This window comes from Pristiophorus japonicus, chromosome 8 (assembly GCF_044704955.1).
Source record: "Pristiophorus japonicus isolate sPriJap1 chromosome 8, sPriJap1.hap1, whole genome shotgun sequence".
NCBI lineage: Eukaryota > Metazoa > Chordata > Chondrichthyes > Pristiophoridae > Pristiophorus > Pristiophorus japonicus.
The window spans coordinates 35,520,350-35,544,664 of NC_091984.1; the positions used below are offsets into that span (position 1 = coordinate 35,520,350).

At 42.4% G+C, this 24,315-nt stretch overlaps 1 protein-coding gene across 3 annotated transcripts in view; it reads left to right on the forward strand.

Annotated features, from left to right (window-relative positions):
• Positions 1–24,315, forward strand: part of LOC139268468 (glycogen debranching enzyme-like) — a 143,079-nt gene that overhangs the window by 26,726 nt on the left and 92,038 nt on the right. For all 3 annotated transcript variants that reach the window (XM_070886668.1, XM_070886669.1, XM_070886670.1), the window contains exons 5-6: positions 10,924–11,127; positions 22,891–23,072. In XM_070886668.1, coding sequence (XP_070742769.1) covers positions 10,924–11,127; positions 22,891–23,072 — 386 coding nt within the window. The remainder of the gene's footprint in view (positions 1–10,923; positions 11,128–22,890; positions 23,073–24,315) is intronic.

Sequence of the window (24,315 nt, forward strand, 5' to 3'; positions counted from 1 at the left end):
GTGCAAGGCAAAAGGGGTTGGTAATGGGACACGTATGAAATAGATGTGGCTGTGAAAGCGAGTTTTGGTAGATACCTGATAAAACACGAGGAGGGAAATAGAAAACAATGAGAATAACCCCAGCTTCTCTAATCTCTCCATATAATTGAAGTCCCTCATCCCTGGTACCATTCTAGTACATCTCATCTGAATTCTCTGAGGCCTTGACATCCTTCCTAAAGTGTGGTGCCCAGAATTGAGAACAATACTCCAAGCTTAACCAATGCTTTATAATGGTTAACTTCTTTGCTTTTGTACTCTTTGCCTCGATTAATAAAGCCAGTGACCCATATGCTTTTAGCAGCCTTCTCCACTTATCCTGCCACCTTCAAAGATTTGTATACATACACCCCTAGATCTCTCTGTTCCTGCATCCCTTTAAAATGTTGCCATTTAATTCATATTGCCTCTCCACATTTATCCTACCAAAATGTGTCACTTCACACTTCTCTACGCTAAATTTCATCTGCCATGTGCCTGCCCATTTCATCAGTCCGTCTATGTCCTCCTAAAGTCTGCTGCTATCCTTGTTGTTTAATACTTTTCCGAGTTTCATGTCATCTGCAAACTTTGAAATTATGTCCTGTATAAGCAAGTCCAGGTCATTAATATATATCAAAAAGAGCAGTGGGCCTAATACTGACCCCTGGGGAACACCACTGTATTCTTCTCTCCAGTCTGAAAAACAAGTTCACCACCACTATTCTCTGCTTTCTGTCCCTCAGCCAATTTTGTATCCACTCTGCCTCTGTCCCATTAATCCCATGGGCTTTAATTTTGCTTACAAGTCTGTATGTGGTACTTTTTCAAATGCCTTTTATAGTCCAGATGCACAACATCAACCACACTACCCACATCAACCCTCTTTTACTTCATCAAAGAACTTGATCAAGTTAGTCAAACATGATTTTCCTTTAACAAATCTGTGTTGACTTTAGCCCATAATTTTCCAAATGTCAATTAATTTTGTTACAGATTATTGCTTCTCAAAGTTCCTTTGATAAGCTGACTGCCAAGTTTATCCCTCTCCCCCTTTTAAAAAAAAAAAACTTTACAGCTAATTTCTGCTCCTCCTCCAGCCTTTCTCCCTCTCGGTTCCTTCTTGTAAGGAGGGCACAAAAAATCTGCAAAGGGACATAGACAGGCTAAGTGAGTGGGCAAAAATTTGGCAGATGGAGTATAATGTGGGAAAATGTGAGGTTATTCACTTTGGTAGGAAAAATAGAAAAGCAAATTATAATTTAAATGGAGAAAAATTGCAAAGTGCTGCGGTGCAGAGAGACCTGGGGGTCCTTGTGCATGAAACACAAAGTTAATATGCAGGTACAGCAAGTAATCAGGAAGGCCAATGGAATGTTGGCCTTTATTGCAAGGGGGATAGAGTATACATAAGTGCATAAGAAATAGGAAAAGGAGTAGGCCATACGGCCCCTCGAGCCTGCTCTGCCATTCAATAAGATCATGGCTGATCTGATCATGGACTCAGCTCCACTTCCCCACCTGCTTAATCTCTTATCGTATAAAAGCAGAGAAGTCCTGCTATGACTGTACAGGGCATTGGTGAGGCCACACCTGTGTACTGCGTACAGTTTTGGTCTCCATATTTAAGGAAGAATATACTTGGATTGGAGGCTGTTCAGAGAAGGTTCACTAGGTTGATTCCGGAGATGAGGGGGTTGACTTTTGAGGATAGGTTGAGTGGGTTGGGCCTATACACATTGGAGTTCAGAAGAATGAGAGGTGATCTTCTTGAAAGGTTTAAGATAATGAGGGGGCTCGACAAGGTGGATACAGAGAAGGTATTTCCACTCCGGGGAAACTAAAACTAGGGGACGTAGTCTTAGAATAAGGGACCGCCCATTTAAAACTGAGCAGAGGAGAAATTTATTTTCTCGGGGTTGTAAATCTATGGAATTCTCTGCCCCCGTGAGCTGTGGAGGCTGGGTCATTAAATATATTTAAGGCGAAGCTAGACAGATTTTTGAGCGATAAGGGAGTAAAGGGTTATGGGGAGTGGGCAGGGAAGTGGAGCTGAATCCATGATCAGATCATCCATGATCTTATTGAATGGCAGAGCAGACTCAAGGGGCCAAATGGCCATTCCTGCTCCTATTTCTTATGTTCTTATGTAAGCTATTTGTAATAGCTTCTAATTCTGATGAAGTGGTATGCCTGAAATGTTAATAGTTTACATTCTTTACAGATGCCGCCGAGTTGCTGAGTGTTTCTTGCATTTTCTCTTTTTGTTTCAGATTTCTAGCATTTGCATTACCTGTATTCTGTTTTTGAACATATTTATTTGCCTTTTTAAGGAACCAAATAAAGAACATTTCAGTGTCTCTGCAAATCTCTTGCAAATCTATTCTTAAATCCTTGTGGAAATATGCACCCTTCCTCCTCCCACTTCACTACCCAGCCCACGCTTCCTTACAACAATATAAGAGGATATCTACTAGTAATTAAGGATGTTAAACTTTTTATTGCATCTAAATTTGTATTTTTTTTTTAAAAAGAAAAACAAAGTAAATTCTGCAATTTTTTTCTGATTTGGAGAAGCCAGAGACTTGCTTGTCAAGCTACAAAGAAAGAGAAAATTGATCTGGATCGACTGCAGACTGCTGGCATACTGGCAGCATAACACCGAAAAAGTATTGACCAATTTTGTCCTTTCGGTCTCGGTGGTATGCCGACGGTTTGAAATGACACACCGCCGAGAAATGGGTGGACCTTATGCATCGACCAATTTTGTCTCCTTAGTGTTCATTACTATATTGCAAGTTCCCCAGTGCCACAACAGCTTACAGAATCATAGAATAGTACAGCACAGAAGGAGGCCATTCGGTCCATCGAGTCTGTCGGCTTTTTGAAGAACAATCCAATTAGACCCATTCCCCCATTCTTTCCCTATAGCCCTGCATTTTTACCTCCTTCAAGCCTTATCCAATTCCCTTTTGAAACATAGAAATAGGTGCATTAGTAGGCCATTTGGCCCTTCTAACCTGTCCAATCCTATCAGAATTTTATATGTTTCTATGAGATCGCCTCTCATTCTTCTAAATTCCATTGAATATAAGCCTAGTCGATCCAGTCTTCATATGTCAGTCCTGTCATCCCGGGCAACAGTCTGGTGAACTTTCGTTGCACTCCCTCAATAGCAAGAATGTCCTTCGTCAGATTAGGAGACCAAAACTGTACATAATATTCAAGGCCTCACCAAGGTCCTGTACAACTGTAGTAAGACTTCCCTGCTCCTATACTCAAATCCTCTCACTATGAAGGCCAACATGCCATTTGCCGCCTTCAACGTCTGCTGTACCTGTATGCCAACTTTCAATGACTGATGTATCATGACACCCAGGTCTTGTTGCACCTTCCCTTTTACTAATCTGTCACCATTCATATAATAATCTGCCTTCCTGTTTTTACCACCAAAGTGGATAATCTCACATTTATCTACATTATACTGCATCTGCCATGTATTTGCCCACGCACCTAACTTGTCCAAGTAACTCTGCAGCCTCTTAGCATCCTCCACTCAGCTCACACTGCCACCCAGCTTAGTGTCATCTGCAAACTTGGAGATATTACATTCAATTCCTTCGTCTAAATCATTAATGTATATTGTAAATAGCTGGGGTCCCAGTACTAAGCCTTGCGGTACCCCACTAGTCAGCAAACCTGAGGACTGGGAGAAATTTAGATTTCAGCAGAGGAGGACAAAGGGTTTAATTAGGAAGGGGAAAATAGAGTATGAGAGGAAGCTTGCTGGGAACATAAAAACTGATGCAAAAGCTTCTATAGATATGTGAAGAGAAAAAGATTAGTGAAGACAAATGTAGGTCCCATGCAGTCAGAAACAGGTGAATTTATAATGGGGAAGAAAGAAATGGCAGACCAATTGAACAAATACTTTGGTTCTGTCTTTACTAAGGAAGACACAAATAATCTTCCGGAAATACTAAGGGACCGAGGGTCCAGCGAGATGGAGGAACTGAGGGAAATCTTTTAGTCAGGAAATTGTGTCAGGGAAATTGATGGGATTGAGGGTCGATAAATCCCCAGGGCCTGATGGTCTGCATTCCTGAGTATTTAAGGAAGTGGCCCTGGAAATAGTCAATGCGTTGGTGATCATTTTCCAACAGTCTATCGACTCTGGATCAATTCCTATGGACTGGAGGGTAGCTAATGTAACACCACTTTTTAAAAAAGGAGGGAGAGAAAAAAACGGGGAATTATTGACCGGTTAGCCTGACATCAGTGATGGGGAAAATGTTGGAATCAATTATAAAAGATGAAATAGCAGCGCATTTGGAAAGCAGTGACAGGATCGGTCCAAGTCAGCATGGATTTATGAAAGAGAAATCATGCTTTACAAATCTTCTAGAATTTTTGAGGATGTAACTAGTAGAGTGGACAAGGGAGAACCAGTGGCTGTGGTGTAATTGGACTTTCAAAAGGCTTTTGACAAGGTCCCACACAAGAGATTGGTGTGCAAAATTAAAGCACATGGTATTGAGGGTAATGTATTGACGTGGATAGAGAACTGGTTGTCAGACAGGAAGCAGAGAGTCGGGATAAACGGGTCCTTTTCAGAATGGCAGGCAATGACTAGTGGGGTGCCGCAGGGCTCAGTGCTGGGACCCCAGCTCTTTACAATATACATTAATGATTTAGATGAAGGAATTGAGTGTAATATCTCCAAGTTTGCAGATGACACTAAGCTGGGTGGCGGTGTGAGCTGTGAGGAGGATGCTAAGAGGCTGCAGGGTGACTTGGACAGGTTAGGTGAGTGGGCAAATGCATGGCAGATGCAGTATAATGTGGATAAATGTGAGGTTGTCCACTTTGGTGGCAAAAACATGAAGGCAGAATATTATCTGAATGGCGGCAGATTATGAAAAGGAGAGGTGCAACGAGACCTGAGTGTCATGGTGCATCAGTCATTGAAAGTTAGCATGCAGGTACACCAGGCGGTGAAGAAGGCAAATGGCATGTTGGCCTTCATAGCTAGGGGATTTAAGTATAGGAGCAAGGAGGGCTTACTGCAGTTGTACAGGGCCTTGGCGAGGCCTCACCTGGAATATTGTGTTCAGTTTTCGTCTCCTAATCTGAGGAAGGACGTTCTTGCTATTGAGGGAGTGCAGTGAAGGTTCACCAGACTCACTCCCGGGATGGCAGGACTGAAATATGAGGAGAGACTAGATCGACTGGGCCTGCATTCACTGGAGTTTAGAAGGATGAGAGGGGATCTCATAGAAATATATAAAATTCTGACGGGACTGGACAGGTTAGATGCAGGAAGAATGTTCACGATGTTGGGGAAGTCCACAATGAGGGGTCAAAGTCTAAGAATAAGGGGTAAACCATTTAGGACCGAAATGAGAAACTTCTTCACTCAGAGAATTGTGAACCTGTGGAATTCTCTTCCGCAGAGAGTTGTTGATGCCAGTTCAATAGATATATTCAAGAGGGAGTTAGATATCGTCCTTGCAGCTAAAGGGATCAAGGGGTATGGAGAGAAAGCATGAATGGGGTACTGAGGTAAACCATGAACCATGTGAGCCATGATATTGAATGATGGTGCAAGCTCGAATGGCCTACTCCTGCACCTATTTTCTATGTTTCTATGTCACTGCCTGCCATTCTGAAAATAATTTGGATCTGTTTGGAGACCGGTCACTAGTGGTGTCCCGCAGGGATCAATGTTGGGACCGTTGCTTTTTACTATTTTTATTAATGATCTGGATTTTGGGGTTGGGGGCACAAGTTGCAAATGATTCCAAGCTCTGTATGAGTGTTAGAACTGTAGAAGATGCTCATCTGCTTCAGGTAGATCTTAATGTGTTGGGAGATTGGGCTCGACTGGCAAATTATGTATAACTTCGATAAGTGCAGAGTTCTGCATGTGGGAAGGCAAATGCGCAACATTCATACACCCTCCAGGGAAAGGCATTAAAGATGGTGGAGATAGAAAGAGATTTGGGCATTCTAGTGCATACATCCTTAAAGGCACACAAGCAATCTTGTGTAGCTAGAGCAAATGGGGTGTATCCGTAGGACAATTGAGTGAAAGACGAGGCGTACAGTTTTGTCCTTGTACAAAACCGTAGTCCAGTCGCACTTGGAATACTGTGTCCAGTTTTGGTCTCCTCACATGGTGGATGATATTGAGGCTCTGGAAAGGCTGCAGGAGGGCCACTAGACTAATTCCAAGTCTAAAGCATCTTAATTATCAAGATAGGCTAAAAGTGTGGGGCCTTTATACCTTTAGAGCAGCGTAGACTTGGGGCGGGGCAGTGGGATCTGATTGAGGTTTATAAGATAATGAAGGGAATAGATGGATTTCCAGCCGACAGTTTATTTCAATTAAATAGGTTAGGCAGGACCAGGAGTCACAAAGTTAAGTTGTATAGGGCTAAATCTAGATTAGACGTCAGGAAGTGGTTCTTTTCCCAGAGAATAGTAAACCTCTGGAACAAGCTGCCGCTTCATGTTGTGGAAGGCAGACTCTCGGAATTCCTTTAAGCGAAAGCTGGATTTGTTTCTGGCTGAGGCAGAGATCACCTCTTACAAAAAGTAGGTACAGCAGGGAATTCAAGGCCAGAGTGATGATCTGGACTAGTTTCAATCGCCTAGATGAGTCTGAGAGGAATTTCCCAGATTTCCCCCCCCCCCAAATTGGCTTGGTTTTTAAAATATTTTTTTGCCTCTCCCAGGAAATCAGGTCAGGTGGAGTGTATATATTGTGATACACAAGGTATCGCAATTGTGTGGGACAGGCTCGATGGACTAGATGGTCTTTTACCTATCCGTCGTTGTTCGTATGTTCGGAAGAAAGGAGTAGAATATCTTGAAAAGTACAATAGACAGCCTGCCATCATTATAGATAGGCATAAAAATAATATAATATAAAGTGCCATAAATCAAGCTGGTATAAAAGCATGTGTACAAAAATAAAAACAAATCTAAAAGAATTAGTCCTCCGGTTTTGCACCGTTGCTTGAGTAGCAGCTAATGCCAACTAGTTAAAGTCCAGCCAGGAAGTTACTGTTTATTTGATTGAGTGATTAGAATAGGAATGAGGAACAGGATATTGATCCTATGATATTTTAAGCTACAATGAATGGAAGAGGTTTCATATGTGAAAGTGATTGCTTACCGTGTTTACTGTCTCAATAAAGGGCTGTTAGTCCTGCAACAATAACTTCTGTGTGAATCTGGCTCGTGTGGTGTTAAACAACAAGCTTTAATATATATTGACTAATAACCGTAATGTTATACGACTGTTCTACAGTTTTACATTAAATGACAAGCTCTGTCGTCAAGCTACAGTACGCGGACGACGCCTGCGTCTGTGCACAGAGGCTGAAATCCAAGTCATAGTCAACGTATTCACTGAGGCTTACGAAAGCATAGACAAAGGTCCTCCACCAACTTGTCCCCACCGCACAGCACTGCCCCCCAGTCATCAAGATCCACGGCGCTGTCCTGGACAACATGGACCATTTCCCATACCTCGGGAGCCTCTTATCATCAAGGGCAGACATTGACGACAAGATTCAACACAGCCTTCAGTGCAGCCTTCGGCCACCAGAGGAGTAAAGTGTTTGAAGACCAGGCCGTCAAATCTGCCACCAAGCTCATGGTCTACAGGGCTGTAGTAATACCCGCCCTCCTGTATGGCTCAGAGACATGGACCATGTACAGTAGACACCAAGTTGCTGGAGAAACACCACCAACGATGTCTCCGCAAGCTCCTGCAAATCCCCTGGGAGGACAGATGCACCAACGTTAGTGACCTCGACCAGGCCAACATCCCCAGCATTGAAGCACTGACCACACTCGATCAGCAGCACTGGGCAGGCCACATTGTTTGCATGCCTGACACGAGACTCCTAAAGCAAGCGCTCTACTCAGAACTCCTTCATGGCAAACGAGCCAAAGATGGGCAGAGGAAATGTTTAAAGGACACCCTCAAAGCCTCCTTGGTAAAGTGCAACATTCCCACTGACACCCAGGAGTCCCTGGCCAAAGACCGCCCTAAATGGAGGAAGTGCACTGTGAATGGACACAACTCCTCTTCAGTCGGCACTGAACACTCTGTAATCATCATCAAACTTCCCCACTTCTGACCTTTATGATGGAAGGAAGGTTATTTGTGAAGCAGCTGAAGATGGTTGGGCCTGTGACACTGCTCTGAGGAACTCCTGCAATGCTGTCCTGGGACTGGGATGATTGACCTGCAACAACCACAACCATCTTCCTTTGTGCTCGGCATAACTCCAACCAGTGGAGAGTTTTCCCCCCTAATTTCCATTACCTCCAATTTTACTAGGACTCCTTGATGCCACACTCGGTCAAATGCTGCCTTAATATCAAGGGTAGTCACTCTAGCCTCACCTCTGGAATTCAGCTCTTTTGTCCATGTTTGGGCCAAGGCTGCAATGAGGTCTGGAGCCAAGTGGTCCTGGCATAACCCAAACTGAGCTTGAGTGAGCAGGTTATTGGTGAATAAGTGCCGCTTGATAGCACTGTCGATGACTCCTTCCATTACTTTGCTGATGATTGAGAGTAGACCGATGAGGCGGTAATTAGCCGGATTGGATTTGTTCTGCTTTTTTGTGGACAGGAGATACCTGGGCAGTTTTACATATTGTCAGGTAGATGGCCAATGTTGTAGCTGTACTGGAACAGCTTGGCTAGAGGCACGGCTAGTTCTGGAGCACAAATTTTCAGCACGACAGCCGGATGTTGTTGGGGCCCATAGCCTTTGTTGTATCCAGTGCGCTCAGCAGCTTCTTGATATCACGTGGAGTGAATCGAATTGGCTGAAGACTGGCTTCTGTGATTGTGGGGACCTCTGAAGGAGGCCAACATGTATCTTCCACTCGGCACTTCTAGCTGAAGATTGTTGGTAATGCTTCAGCCTTGTCTTTTGCACTTGTGTGCTCGGCTCCGATATTCATGGAGCCTCTTCCTCGCATTAGTTGTTTAATTGTCCACCACCATTCAGGACTGGATGTGGCAGGACTGCGAAGCTTTGATCTGATTTGTTGATTGTGGGATCGCTTAGCTCTATTTATAGCATGCTGCTTCTGTTGTTTAGCATGCATGCAGTCCTGTGTTGCAGCTTTCCCAGGTTGGTACCTCGTTTTTAGGTACACCTGTTGCTGTTTCTGGCATGCTTTTCTGCAGTCCAGCCTTGATGGTACTGGTAGAGTGAGGGATATGCCGGGCCATCAGGTAACCGATTGTGGTGGAATACAATTCTGCTGCTGCTGATGGCCCACAGTGCCTCATAGATGCCAAATTTTGCGCTGCTGGGTCTGTTCTGAATCTATCCCATTTAAAACAGTGGTAGTGTCACACAACACGATGGAGGATGACCTCAGTGTGAAGATGGGACTTCGTGTCCACAATGACTGTGTGATGATCAATGCTGTCATGGACAGATGAATCTGCAACAGGTAGATTGGTGAGGACAAGGTCAAGTAGGTTTTTCTCTCATGTTGGTTCTCTCACACCTGTCGCAAGTCCAGTCTGGCATCTATGTCCTTCAGGATTCGCCCAGCTCGGTCAGTAGTGGTGCTACCGAGCCACCCTTGGTGATGGGCATTGAAGTCCCCCATCCAGAGTACATTCTATGCCCTTGCTACCCTCAGTGCTTCTTCCAAGTGATGTTCAACATGGAGGAGTACTGATTCATCGGTTGAGGGAGGGCGGTAGGTGGTAATCAGCAGGAGGTTTCCTTGTCTATGCTTGACCTGAAGCCATGAGACTTCATGTAAGCTCTGTCTGTAAGTGTCTGATTCTTACAGCTTGTTCCCAAACAAAACCTGTTATCTGTAAGCCCAGCTAGTTAGAAGTTAGGTCGCAGATCAGCCATGATCTCATTGAATGGCAGAACAGGCTCGAGGGGCTAAATGGCCTCCTCCTGTTCCTATGTTCCTGCTATGTCCCAAGGATCTGATGAGGTAATGATCAATATTCTTACAACCTGTCAAACTTCTAAACTGGAAGAAATACAAGACAGGTTTATTTAAGCTGCCCTCATAATTTAACCCTCTAAGTCTATAATTTAACCCTATAATTTAACCCTCAAAGTCCTGGCGGTGTTCTGGTGTATTTACACTACTTTTTCTGCTTTTTTGTTCACACATAGAAACAAGACTCTGCTCCCCCGCTCCTACCACTGACACTTGCCCTCTTGACAAAGTAGCTGGAGCTAAGAGATGACCTTTTAGGATTAAACCATATAATAAAATATTTTAACTATGTGAAGAATCTTTTGAACGTAACATTGAATTGATAGTTTTTAAGTCAGTTGAAATGTTCGCTTCACTCAGTTGAGGGTATTTCTGCTCTGAATTAGAAGTTGTACATTCAAGTCACACTGCAGCATGTAATCTCGGCTGACACTTCAATACAGTACAAAGTTAGAGATGCCATTTTTTGGGTGAGACATTAAATCAAGTTTCCATCTGCCTATTTAGGTGGAAATAGGGCGTCCTATGGAAATTATTCGAAGAAAACTAGGGAGCTACTAGTCAACATAATCCTTCAATCAGCACCGCCAAAACAGATTAACTAGTCATATCTCGTATGTTGTTTATGGGATTTGGTTGTCATGTTTGCCTATATAAGACTACTCTTCCAAAAAAATAAACTGACTAAAGTGTTTTGGGTTGTCCTAAGACAGGAAAGGTGCTATATAAATGCAAGTTCTTTCTTTGATTATGTAAAGAAAACCAAACACTCAGTTTAGACAACTTTGCTCAAAATCAAACCTCAATTATAGTTATGAAATTAATATTACTGATCTAAGTGCTACATTAATGTATTTGAACACATAAAAGAGTAATAACTTATTTTTCTTTTTAACAGGCTATAATATGATACATTTTACCCCATTACAAACTCTTGGATTGTCCAGATCAAGCTATTCCTTAGCTGACCAATTGGAACTAAACCCTGATTTTTCTCGGCCTGATAAAACTTACAACTGGAATGATGTTGCACGGCTAGTGGAGAAGTTAAAGAAGGAATGGAATATACTCTGCATTACAGATGTGGTCTACAATCATACAGGTACTGAATTAATGAAAATATTCCAGCAATATTATAAAATCCACACTTGTGTTTGTGGGGGGAGGAAAGTAAGAGAACCAATCCAATAAGATCAGCTGCAGGTATGAGCTTTATAAAGACGTTTTCCCCTCTCTCTGCATGTGTAGCTAGATCAATCTATATTGTTTTAATGGCGCAGAATTTGCGGTTGTAATGGCGGTCACCGATCACCGTCTTTACAACTTCTGGAGCACGCACATGTGCAGTTAAACTCTGAAATCCAGAAGTTGCTGCCAGTCATTCCCTGCTCATCCCCAGAACTGACAATCAATTGAAATCACTGAACTGACGAAAACGTTCCCTTTTATGCTGGAATATCACTGTTAAAAAGCCCCGTAAAAGTTGAACCTTGTTGAATGAGGTGTAACTGGATTTTTAAACTGCGTCCTGAGTCATAATTACTACTGAACAAGCGTTCTAGCCCTGAAAAACTAATTTACTATTTGTGGAATGTCAAATTTTTCCATTGTGACAAAAATTCCGTGGTTTTTAATATCTTTTTTTAAAATTTGTTTGATATTTTAGCTTCTACCTTAATCCCATGTGCATGTCCCAATCTTTATTCCGTGCTCTGTAAAATCACAGAATCATAGAAATTTACAGCACGGAAGGAGGCCATTTCAGCTCATCATGTCCATGCCGGCTGACCAAGAGCTAGCCAGACTAATCCCACTTTCCAGCTCTTGGTCCGTAGCCCTGTAGGTTATGGCACTTTTAAGTGCTCATCCAAGTATCTTTTAAATGTGGTGAGGGTTTCTGCCTCCATCACCCTTTCAGGCAGTGAGTTCCAGACCCCCATCACCCTCTGGGTGAAGAAATTTCCCATCATATCTCCTATAAACCTCCTACCAATTACTTTAAATCTATGTCCCCTGGTTTTTGACCCCTCTACCAAGGGAAAACCGGTCATTCCTATCCACTCTCAGGCCCCTCATAATTTTATATACCTGACTCAGGTCTTCTCTGTACCAAAGAAAACAGACCCAGCATCTCCAATCTTTCCTCATAGCCAAAATTCTCCAATCCAAGCAACATTCTTGTAAATCTCCTCTGCACCCTTTCCAGTGCAATCACATCGTTCCTGTAATGTGGTGACTAGAACTGCACACAGTACTCCAGCTGTGGTCTAATAAGTGATTTGTACAGTTCAAGCATAACCTCCTTGCTCTTGTATTTCATGCCTCAACTAATAAAGGCAAGTATTATATGTCTTCCTAACAACATTATCTACCTGGCCTGCTACCTTTAAAGATCTGTGGACCTGCACTCCAAGGTTCTTTTGTGACTCTACACTTTTCAGTGCAGAGGATTAAAAAGCGATGGAAAATCAGGGCATTTTACTTCCTGGTTTGCTGTCTGTGAGAAATCTTCAACGTGATTGGCTGCTTAGCAAGCTGAGGACATCGCTCTTGTTGGACACTGGAGATCCACTAGACTTGGCACCAGAATGAAATTAATATCGTGAGAGGTGAAATCCACGCCACAGAGATCGGTAAGCCTTTGTGGCAGCTTTCTTTGAGGTCAGCAGCAAGCGTCATCACTTTGCTGCTGTCTGCAAAATCGGGCCAATATCTTCTAAATGGTGCAACTGCACACATATAGATGTTACTTTGTTACAGCTCATAAGCAAAGGCCAAGTTTACCCATAAAGTCAGCCAATTTATGGTAAAAGGGCTCAAAGATATTTTTTCCCTCACACAGACTCTCTGTGCCAAGAGCTTGCATTTCCAAAGATTACATTTTGTTCCTAGGCATTACCTGAGAGGCTTAACCAAGTTGTGAATTACAACTCTTAGAATGTACCACTGTGCATGTCACTTTGGACTAAAACTCCCAGAATGCAGCTTCATGCTTCGACTGAGTCTCACTACTTGGCAAGGACTCAAGTCTTACAAACAGGAGGCTGGAGCATGTTCTGTGAATGGGTAGTATTATTGTCAATCGTACAAAATAATTATTCTAGTGCTTTAAAGATTCATCCCAATTTTCTGATTAGACAAAACATTTTTCCCACATAGAAAACATTGAAAAAAAAACCATAGAAACATAGAAAATAGGTGCAGGAGTAGGCCATTCGGCCCTTCTAGCCTGCACCACCATTCAATGAGTTCATGGCTGAACATGCAACTTCAGTACCCCATTCCTGCTTTCTCACCATACCCCTTGATCCCCCGAGTAGTAAGGACTACATCTAACTCCTTTTTGAATATATTTAGTGAATTGGCCTCAACAACTTTCTGTGGTAGAGAATTCCACAGGTTCACCACTCTGGGTGAAGAAGTTCCTCCTCATCTCGGTCCTAAATGGCTTACCCCTTATCCTTAGACTGTGGCCTTTGGTTCTGGACTTCCCCAATATTAGGAACATTCTTCCTGCATCTAACCTGTCTAAACCCATCAGAATTTTAAACTTTTCTATGAGGTCCCCTCTCATTCTTCTGAACGCCAGTGAATACAAGCCCAGTTGATCCAGTCTTTCTTGATAGGTCAGTCCCGCCATCCCGGGAATCAGTCTGGTGAACCTTCGCTGCACTCCCTCAATAGCAAGAATGTCCTTCCTCAGGTTAGGAGACCAAAACTGTACACAATACTCCAGGTGTGGCCTCACCAATGCCCTGTACAACTGTAGCAACACCTCCCTGCCCCTGTTCTCAAATCCCCTCGCTATGAAGACCAACATGCCATTTGCTTTCTTAACCGCCTGCTGTACCTGCATGCCAACCTTCAATGACTGATGTACCATAACACCCAGGTCTCGTTGCACCTCCCCTTTTCCTAATCTGTCACCATTCAGATAATAGTCTGTCTCTCTGTCTTTACCACCAAAGTGGATAACCTCACATTTATCCACATTATACTTCATCTGCCATGCATTTGCCCACTCACCTAACCTATCCAAGTCGCTCTGCATCCTCCTCGTAGCTCACACTGCCACCTAATTTAGTGTCATCCGCAAATTTGGAGATACTACATTTAATCCCCTTGTCTAAATCATTAATGTACAGTGTAAACAGCTGGGGCCCCAGCACAGAACCTTGCGGGGCCCCACTAGTCACCGCCTGCCATTCTGAAAAGTACCTATTTACTCCTACTCTTTGCTTCCTGTCTGACAACCAGTTCTCAATCCATGTCAGCACACTACCCCCAATCCCATGTGCTTTAACTTTGCACATTAATCTTTTGTGTGGGACCTTGTCAACAGCCTTCTGAAAGTCCAAATATACCACATCAACTGGTTCTCCCTTGTCCACTCTACTGGAAACATCCTCAAAAAATTCCAGAAGATTTCTCAAGCATGATTTCCCTTTCACAAATCCATGTTGACTTGGACCTATCATCTCACCTCTTTCCAAATAATTGATTCCATCATCTTACCCACTACCAATGTTAGGCTTACCGGTCTATAATTCCCTGTTTTCTCTCTCCCTCCTTTTTTAAAAAGTGGGGTTACATTGGCTACCCTCCACTCGATAGGAACTGATCCAGAGTCAATGGAATGTTGGAAAATGACTGTCAATGCATCCGCTATTTCCAAGGCCACCTCCTTAAGTACTCTGGGATGCAGTCCATCAGGCCCTGGGGATTTATCGGCCTTCAATCCCATTAATTTCCCCAACACAGTTTCCCAACTAATAAGGATTTCCCTCAGTTCCTCCTCCTTACTAGACCCTCTGACCCCTCTTATATCCGGAAGGTTGTTAGTGTCCTCCTTAGTGAATACCGAACCAAAGTACTTGTTCAATTGGTCTGCCATTTCTTTGTTCCCAGTTATGACTTCCCCTGATTCTGACTGCAGGGGACCTACGTTTGTCTTTACTAACCTTTTTCTCTTTACATATCTATAGAAACTTTTGCAATCCGTCTTAATGTTTCCTGCAAGCTTCTTCTCGTACTCCATTTTCCCTGCCCTAATCAAACCCTTTGTCCTCCTCTGCTGAGTTCTAAATTTCTCCCAGTCTCCGGGTTCACTGCTATTTCTGGCCAATTTGTATGCCACTTCCTTGGCTTTAATACTATCCCTGATTTCCCTTGATAGCCACGGTTGATCCACCTTCCCTGGTATAGAGCCAACTGGTATTGACTAGTTGGGCTGAATGGCCTGTTTCTCTACTGTAAATTCTGATTTGAAATCAGATCTAGGAAAAATGTTTTTATTTCCTGTCACCACAGTCCCTTGTGTTCTTTGTAATACTAATTCAAGACCCCAGTGATAATTTTAAAGTTCTCTCTCCTCCTCCTAGACTTCCTGTTGTGCTCCACTTGTTGGCCTGGAATATGACCACATAAAAAACTAACGCCTTGTCCCAAATCCCAGATGATCTGTGGACCATACCAAGGGAGATCAGCTAGTGTGTTTTCTTTGAAGATAGAGAGAGTGCATGCTCTAGATGCAAAACAAGCCTGTTGAATACTTTCCTTGTGTTGATTGTTTAAGTTTTTGAAACCGTGCATGTTTGAAGAAGCAATAAAAGGAGCAAGCTGTTCAGTTAATTTACTTTATACAGTGCAATAGTATGTTTTGACAAAATTAATACAGTAAATCTTTTAAGTGCTATGCTATGAGGTTTAGATTTATTCATTTTGTGCAAAGAATGAAAGTTCATGGGCAATAAATGAACTGGAAACTGATGTCCTATGTAATACAATAATATTTATTTGATAAATTTAGCATTTGACGATGATAGTCACATTTTTTTCATATTTTAAAACACCAGTTTCATTGTCGCTATGCTTTATTTTTGTTCTCTCTGTACTTTTTGATCCAGTGAAGATATCAGTGGGCATCTTTCCTGCTTTAAAAAAAAATGGATGGGGGCTTCAGTAAACTTCTTTCTTGAAATAAAGTTTCAAGTCCTATTTTGTAACCCAGCTTCGAAGTTATATCTATACAGGATAAACACTTCAAAATCAAGTATCAGTAGTGAGGAGTTATTTTGCTTTGATATACCATTTCCCAGCTATTAGGCCTAGAATAAATCTGGGCTGAAACAATCCAAGGATTGTATTTAAAGTGCCTTGTCTGCAAAACATTGTGTAACACCTTAATTTGATTGCACAACCCATCTCTTCACTAAAGAAAGACTTGCATTTATATAGTGCCTTTCATGACCTCAGGATGTCCCAAAGTGCTTAAAGCTAATTAAGTACTTTTTGAAGCTTAATCCCTGTAGTAATGTAGGAAAATTGTTGGGCAATTTTCACACAGCAAGGTCCCACAAACAGCAATGAAATAAATGACCAGACAATCCTTAGTGATGTTGGTTAAGGGGTAAATGTTGGTCAGGACACTGGGGAAAAATTCACCTGCTCTTCTTTGAGTAGTGCCATAGGATATTCTACATCCACCTGAGAGTTTTAATGTCTCATCCAAAAGGCAACACCTCGGACAGTACAGCACTCCCTCAGTACTGCACCACTAAAATGCCATCCTAGATTATGTGGCCAATCTTTGGAATGGGCCTTGAACCCACAACTTTCTGACTGAGGTAAAAGTGCTGCAACTAAATCCAGGCTGACACTTCCACAAATTCCACACTTCCACAGATAACTCTCTATCATGATATCCCAGGCTGCTAAATAACAAACTCACTACTCCTTCAACCAGGTTATCTCTCAGCATTATTGTGAAAGCAGAGAGGAAAGTCTTGAAAATGTTCAGGCTTTTGTTGAGTGACTTGTGGCCCCATCCAGTCTTTTGATGCCTTAACATAATCTTTTTCAAAGGTATGCCCACTTTCAATGTATCTCTTTGAATCCTGTTAAGTCTACTTTAAGTAATGTTTATGTTACGTTAACTGATTTATTTTGCTTATACGTTCTGCCCGAGAGATTGTGATTTTTCGTCAGGGTGCATTAATTTTGAATACAATAAACAAGATTATATACTTCTGGATGGCTATTGCTAAGTTAATTTATTACTAGGATGAAGGAGCTTGAACATTGAATTAAATAACATCACTATTTTCTGAAAGGAACTTTCAATACAAATGCAACTTTACAATTAAATTATAAAAAGGGACTTAAAGCTTTCATTTAATAATTGAGTTGAAGTGGTGTTACGCAGGAGGTGGCTTAAAAATGTCAAAGGTGACACGTCATCTATTTAAAGAGCAATGACTGAGTAGTTGTACTGTATACAGGGAGATGTTTGAGACTGCCCTTATTTATTTTTGTAAAGGTCAGGGTGCCATATTAATTTGACACTGCTTTTTAAATGCCAAATTAGAACTGATCTTCAGATGGCCAAGAATGAAGTTGTGCAATGATGCAGATTTTTCTCAGTATTAGTATTCCCAATGATTCTTGTATCTTCTGGTGAACTGGTATCTTCTTCAGGAAATATTTTCAGTTTGATTTTTTGAGTCTTGTGTTTCACTTCCTTGTTAATGTAGTTGGCCACTGCTAAGATCTGAAGGATCAATTCATTTGTAATATTATAAACTTGGTGATAAAGCTTAGTAGTTGTTGCTTTACGAATATAATTTTGCCTGGTAGCAAAGACACCAACCCTTTACAGTTAACCTAATATCTTTCTAGTTTGGTTCGTCTAAAGATTTTGTACGGTGCATTTTGTTTTAAAATTGCTATTAATTATCACATTAAACAACAGAATACTTTTGTCATGGCCAAAATCAGAAGGGGAAGGGAAAATAAAGTTACAGTAAAACTACAGCAAATTGTGCTGTCTTTTTTCTGAGTGAGATATACTGGCCTACCCAGGCAACAGATTTCACAAATCAAGTGCCTCCCTTTCCCTACAACTGATAAATTTATTAGCATATAGTCTCCAAATATGTCTTCACTTTTTTTAGATTATGGAGGTACAGGTATGTTAATTTCTTTCCAGCCCTGAGAAATTTAGAAACATAGAAACATAGAAAGTAGGCCATTCGGCCCTTCGAGCCTGCACCACCATTCAATAAGATCATGGCTGATCATTCACCTCAGTACCCCTTTCCTGCTTTCTCTCCATACCCCTTGATCCCTTTAGCCGTAAAGACCATATCTAACTCCCTCTTGAATATATCCACTGAACTAGCAGCAACAACTCTCTGCGGTAGGGCATTCCACAGGTTAACAACTATCTGAGTGAAGAAGTTTCTCCTCATCTCAGTCCTAAATGGCTTACCCCTTATCCTTAGACTGTGTCCCCTGGTTCTGGACTTCCCCAACATCGGGAACATTCTTCCTGCATCTAACCTGTCCAATCACGTCAGAATTTTATATGTTTCAATGAGATCCCCTCTCATCCTTCTAACTCCAATGAATACAGGCCCAGTCGATCCAGTCTCTCCTCATATGTCAGTCCTGCCATCCCGGCAATCATTCTGGTGAACCTTCGATGCACTCGCTTAATAGCAAGAACGTCCTTCCTCAGATTAGGAGACCAAAACTGAACACAATATTCCAGGTGAGGCCTCACTGAGGCCCTGTACAACTGCAGTAAGACCTTCCTGCTCCGATACTCAAATCCCCTAACTATGAAGACCAACATACCATTTTCCGCCTTCACTGCCTGCTGTACCTGCATGCCAACTTTCAGTGACTGATGTACTATGACACCCACGTCTCGTTGCACCTCCCCTTTTCATAATCTGCCGCTATTCAGATAATATTCTGTCTTCGTGTTTTTGCCCCCAAAGTGGATAACCTCATATTTATCCTCATTATACTGCATCTGCCATGCATTTGCCCACTCACCTAACCTGTCCAAGTCACACTGCAGCCTCTTAGCGTCCTCCTCACAGCTCACACCGCACACCCAGCCTAGTGTCATCTGCAAACTTGGAGATATTACACTCAATTCCTTCATCTAAATCATTCATGTATATTGTAAATAGCTGGGGTCCCAGCACTGAGCCCTGCGGCGCCCCACTATTCACTGCCTGCCATTCTGATAAGGACCCGTTTATCCCGACTCTCTGCTTCCTGTCTGCCAACAAGTTCTCTATCCACGTCAGTACATTACTCCCAATACCATGTGCTTTAATTTTGCACACCAATCTCTTGTGTGGGACCTTGTCAAAAGCCTTTTGAAAGTCCAAATACACCACATCCACTTGTTCTCCCTTGTCCACTCTACCAGTTACATCCTCAAAAAATTCGCGAAGATTTGTCAAGCATGATTTCCCTTTCATAAGTCCATACTGAATTGGACCGATCCTGTCACTGCTTTCCAAATGCGCTGCTATTTCATCTTTAATAATTGATTTCAACATTTTCCGCACTACTGATGTCAGGCTAACCGGTCTATAATTACCCGTTTTCTCTCTCACTCCTTTCTTAAAAAGTGGTGTTACATTAGCTACCCTCCAGTCCATAGGAACGGATCCAGAGTCGATAGACTGTTGGAAAATGATCACCAATGCATCCACTATTTCTAGGGCCACTTCCTTAAGTACTCTGGGATGCAGACTATCAGGCCCCGGGGATTCATCGGCTGTCAATCCCATCAATTTCCCTAACACAATTTCCCGCCTTTGAAGATTTACTTCAGTTCCTCCTTCTCACTAGACCCTCGGTCCCCTCGTGTTTCCGGAAGGTTATTTGTGTCTTCCTTCGTGAAGACAGAACCAAAGTATTTGTTTAACTGGTCCACCATTTCTTTGTTCCCCATTATAAATTCACCTGAATTTGACTGCAAGGGACCTACGTTTGTCTTCACTAATCTTTTTCTCCTCACATACCTATAGAAGCTTTTGCAGTCATTTTTAATGTTCCCAGCAAGCTTCCTCTCATACTCTTATTTTCCCCCTCCGAATTAAACACTTTGTCCTCCTCTGCTGAATTATAAAATTCTCCCAGTTTTCAGGTTTGTGCTTTTTCTGGCCAATTTATATGCCTCTTCCTTGGATTTAACACTATTCTTAATTTCCCTTGTTCCATGGTTGAGCTAGCTTCCCCGTTTTATTTTTACTCCAGACAGGGATGTACAATTGTTGAAGTTCATCCATGTGATCTTTAAATGTTTGTCATTGCCTATCCACCGTCAACCCTTTAAGTATCATTCGCCAGTCTATTCTAGCCAATTCATGTCTCATGCCATCGAAGTTACCTTTCCTTAAGTTCAGGACCCTAGTCTCTGAATTAACTGTGTCACTCTCCATCTTAATAAAGAATTCTACCATATTATGGTCACTCTTCCCCAAGGGGCCTCGCACAACAAGATTGTTAATTAGTCCTTTCTCATTACACATCACCCAGTCTAGGATGGCCAGCCCTCCAATTGGTTCCTTGACATATTGATCTAGAAAACCATCCCTTATACACGCCAGGAAATCCTCCTCCACCACATTGCTACCAGTTTCGTCAGCCCAATCAATATGTACATTAAAGTCGCCCATGATAACTGCTGTACCTTTATTGCACGCATCCTTAATTTCTTCTTTGATGCTGTCCCCAACCTCACTATTACTGTTTGGTGGTCTGTACACAACTCCCACTAGCATTTTCTGCCCTTTGGTATTCCATAGCTCCACCCATACCGATTCCACATCATCCAAGCTAATGTCCTTCCTTACCATTACGTTAATTTCCTCTTTGACCAGCAACGCCACCCCACCTCTTTTTCCTTTCTGTCTATCCTTCCTGAATATTGAATACCCTTAGATGTTGAGTTCCCAGCCTTGGTCACCCTGGAGCCATGTCTCCATGATGCCAATTACATCATATCCGTTAACAGCTATCTGCGCAGTTACTTCGTCCATCTTATTATGAATACTCCTCGCATTGAGGCACCGAGCCTTCAGGCTTGTCTTTTTAACACACTTTGCCCCTTTAGAATTTTGCTGTAATATGGCCCTTTTTGCTTTTTGCCTTGGGTTTCTCTGCCCTCCACTTTTACTTTTCTTCTTTCTATCTTTTGCTTCTGCCCCCATTCTACTTCCCTCTGTCTCCCTGCATAAGTTCCCATCCCCCTGCCATATTAGTTTAACCCTCCCCAACAGCACAAGCAAACACTCCCCTCTAGGACATTGGTTAGGGTCCTGCCTAGATGCAGGCCGTCCGATTTGTACTGGTCCCACCTCCCCCAGAACCGGTTCCAATGTCCCAGGAATTTGAATCCTTCCCTTCTGCACCGCTCCTCCAGCCACATATTCATCTGAGCTATCCTGCAATTCCTACTCTGACTAGCACGTGGCACTGGTAGCAATCCTGAGATTACTACTTTTGGGGTCCTACTTTTTAATATAGCTCCTAGCTCCCTAAATTCCTCTTGGAGGACCTCATCCCGTTTTTTACCTATATCGTTGATACCTTTATGCACCACGACAACTGGCTGTTCACCCTCCCCCTTCAAAATGTCCTGCTGCAGCTCCGAGACATCCTTGACCCTTGTACCAGGGAGGCAACATACCATCCTGGAGTCTTGATTGCAGCCGCAGAAACATCTATCTATTCCCCTTACAATAGAATCCCCTACCACTATAGCTCTCCCACTCTTTTTCCTACCCTCCTGTGCAGCAGAGCCACCCACGGTGCCTTGAACTTGGCTGCTGCTGTTCTTCCCTGATGAGTCATCCCCCTCAACTGTACCCAAAGCGGTGTATCTGTTTTGCATGGGGATGACTGCAGGGGACCCCTGCACTACCTTCGTTCCACTGCTAATCCTGTTGGTCACCCATCCCCTATCTGGCTGTGTACCCTTTACCTGGCCAACTCACTAAACGTGCTATTCACAGCATCCTCAGAATAGCACTGGAAGCGTCCCTGACTTCCCACATAGCACAAGGGGAGCATGACACGTGTCCGAGCTCTCCTGCCATGACTTAACCCTTAGATTAACTTAATTTGGCAACAACAATGTTAAAGGTTACCAACTTCTGCGTAATTAATTCAAGCTTATGGAAGCTGTTCCCCCTCAATTCCCCACCCCACGCATGCATGCACTCACAAACACACACATACAGCTGTATACAACATATTTCAATGCATAACACACAATTCACTATCTTTTAAAATACGGATGGGACCTCCGATACTTCTGCATTTCTCCAATTCTGGCCTGTTGCGTATCCCTGATTTTCACAGCTCCACCATTGGCGACCATTCCTTTAGCTACCTTGGCCCTGAGATCTGGATACCTCCTCCTCTCCTCCTTTAAGACACCCCTTAAAACTACCTCATCACCTGTCTTAATATCTCCTTGTGTGGCTCAGTGTCCGATTTAATTTGATAACACTCCTGTGGGATGTTTTACTACGTTAAAGGTGCTATATAAATGCAAGTTGTTGTAGTATTTTCAAAGGTAGAGATCTCTTTGTCATAACATCATACCATGCTTAATGTGTATCTTGGGTACCCAGAGTTTCTTTTGTTAAAATGTTGTTGTGAAGGTTCTGTAAAACAAAGCTGATCATTCCAAATTTGACATTTTGAGGCAACTAGTTATTCCTTTGCACAATTTAAATTGGTTAAATCTAGAGGAATGTAGACTTGCTGGGCTCAAAATGCACCTAGAAATACTGACACAAATTGTTGGAATATCTCAAACATGGGGAACATGTTGTGGTTGAATTCATTTTATATTTGTAATTGTTACTATCTAGTTTAATTTGCAAAACTTTAGAATATCTTGTATTTCATGAAAAAGTACTTACTAGAGTTAGAAAAAGTGTATTATGAAAGTATAGTTGGTGATGTGTATACCTTTTTGTCTCTTTCAAATTTTTATAAGAAATGGTGAACGTTTGGTTATACATTTCTCTTCTCCTTTCCTCATTAGCTACCAACAGCAACTGGCTGCAGAAACACCCAGAATGTTCCTACAACATTTTAAATTCCCCTCATTTGAAACCTGCCTGGCTTTTAGACCGAGCCTTGTGGCATTTGACTTGTGATGTGGCTAAAGGAAAATACCAGAATAGAGGACTACCTGCTCTTATTGAAAATGAAAGCCACCTTAATGTAAGTACAAGATAATGCTCCTTCTTTGCATCTTTCCTTTGTTCTTTCACCCCTTCTCCCATAAAGTTCTTAACTGGCTTCAGGTTATTTTTTTTTTTAAGTAATTCCATTTACAAAATATCTTTCAACATAAATGTGTGCATCTTTTTCTTTCAAGTTTTCTCTCTTCTTCCAAAGATTTTGACTCTTTTCAGGCTGGTAGCTCACCCATACAAAAGCAAAATAGTGCGGATGCTGGAAATTTGAAATAAAAACAGAAAATGCTGGAAATACTCAGCAGGTCAGGCAGCATTTGTGGAGAGAGAAACGGAGTAAATGTTTCAGGTCATTGACCTTTCATCAGAACCTCACTCAAGTGGCTATTGAAATATGTGAGAGCCTAAACAATGAGTGCGGGCAGGCTATTAAACAAGGAAGATGTTGAATTTGATCCTGTCGTCACCTTGGATCACTTGCGCACTTCTAGTAGGAGTGACGGCATAATAATTTGGAGGAGGGAGGGAGGGAGGGAGGGTGGTGGTGGGGAGGGGAACCCTGACTGATTTTATGACACATTAATTCACAATCACTAACGAGCTGGTACTCAGTAAGATAATGGGACTAAAGGCAGATAAATCCCCTGGACCTGATGGGTTTGCATCTTAGGATCTTAAGAGAAGTAGCGGCAGGGATTGTGGATGCATTGGTTATGATTTACCAAAATTCCCTGGATTCTGGAGCGGTCCCAGCAGATTGGAAAACTGCAAATGTAATTCCCCTATTCAAAAAAGGAGGCAGACAAAAAGCAGGAAACTATAGACCAGTTAGCCTAACATCTGTGGTTGGGAAAATGTTGGAGTACATTATTAAAGAAGCAGTAGCAGGACATTTGGAAAAGCAAAATTTGGTCAGGCAGAGTCAGCATGGATTTATGAAGGGGAAGTCATGTTTGACAAATTTGCTGGAATTCTTTGAGGATGTAACGAACAGGGTGGATAAAGGGGAACCAATGAATGTGGTGTATTTGGACTTCCAGAAGGCATTTGACAAGGTGTAACATAAAAGGTTACTGCACAAGATAAAATTTAATGGGGTTGGGGGTAATATATTAGTGTTAGTGTTAGTGTTTTATCAGAAGAATCACTCAACCCTCAGAGTCGGTTCCAACGCCAATGCGGCCTTTATTACACCGGTGGGGAGAGAGCCTCTGGTTAACTCCAGGCATTCCACTATCCACCGAACAAAGGGTTTCATGGATTTTTAG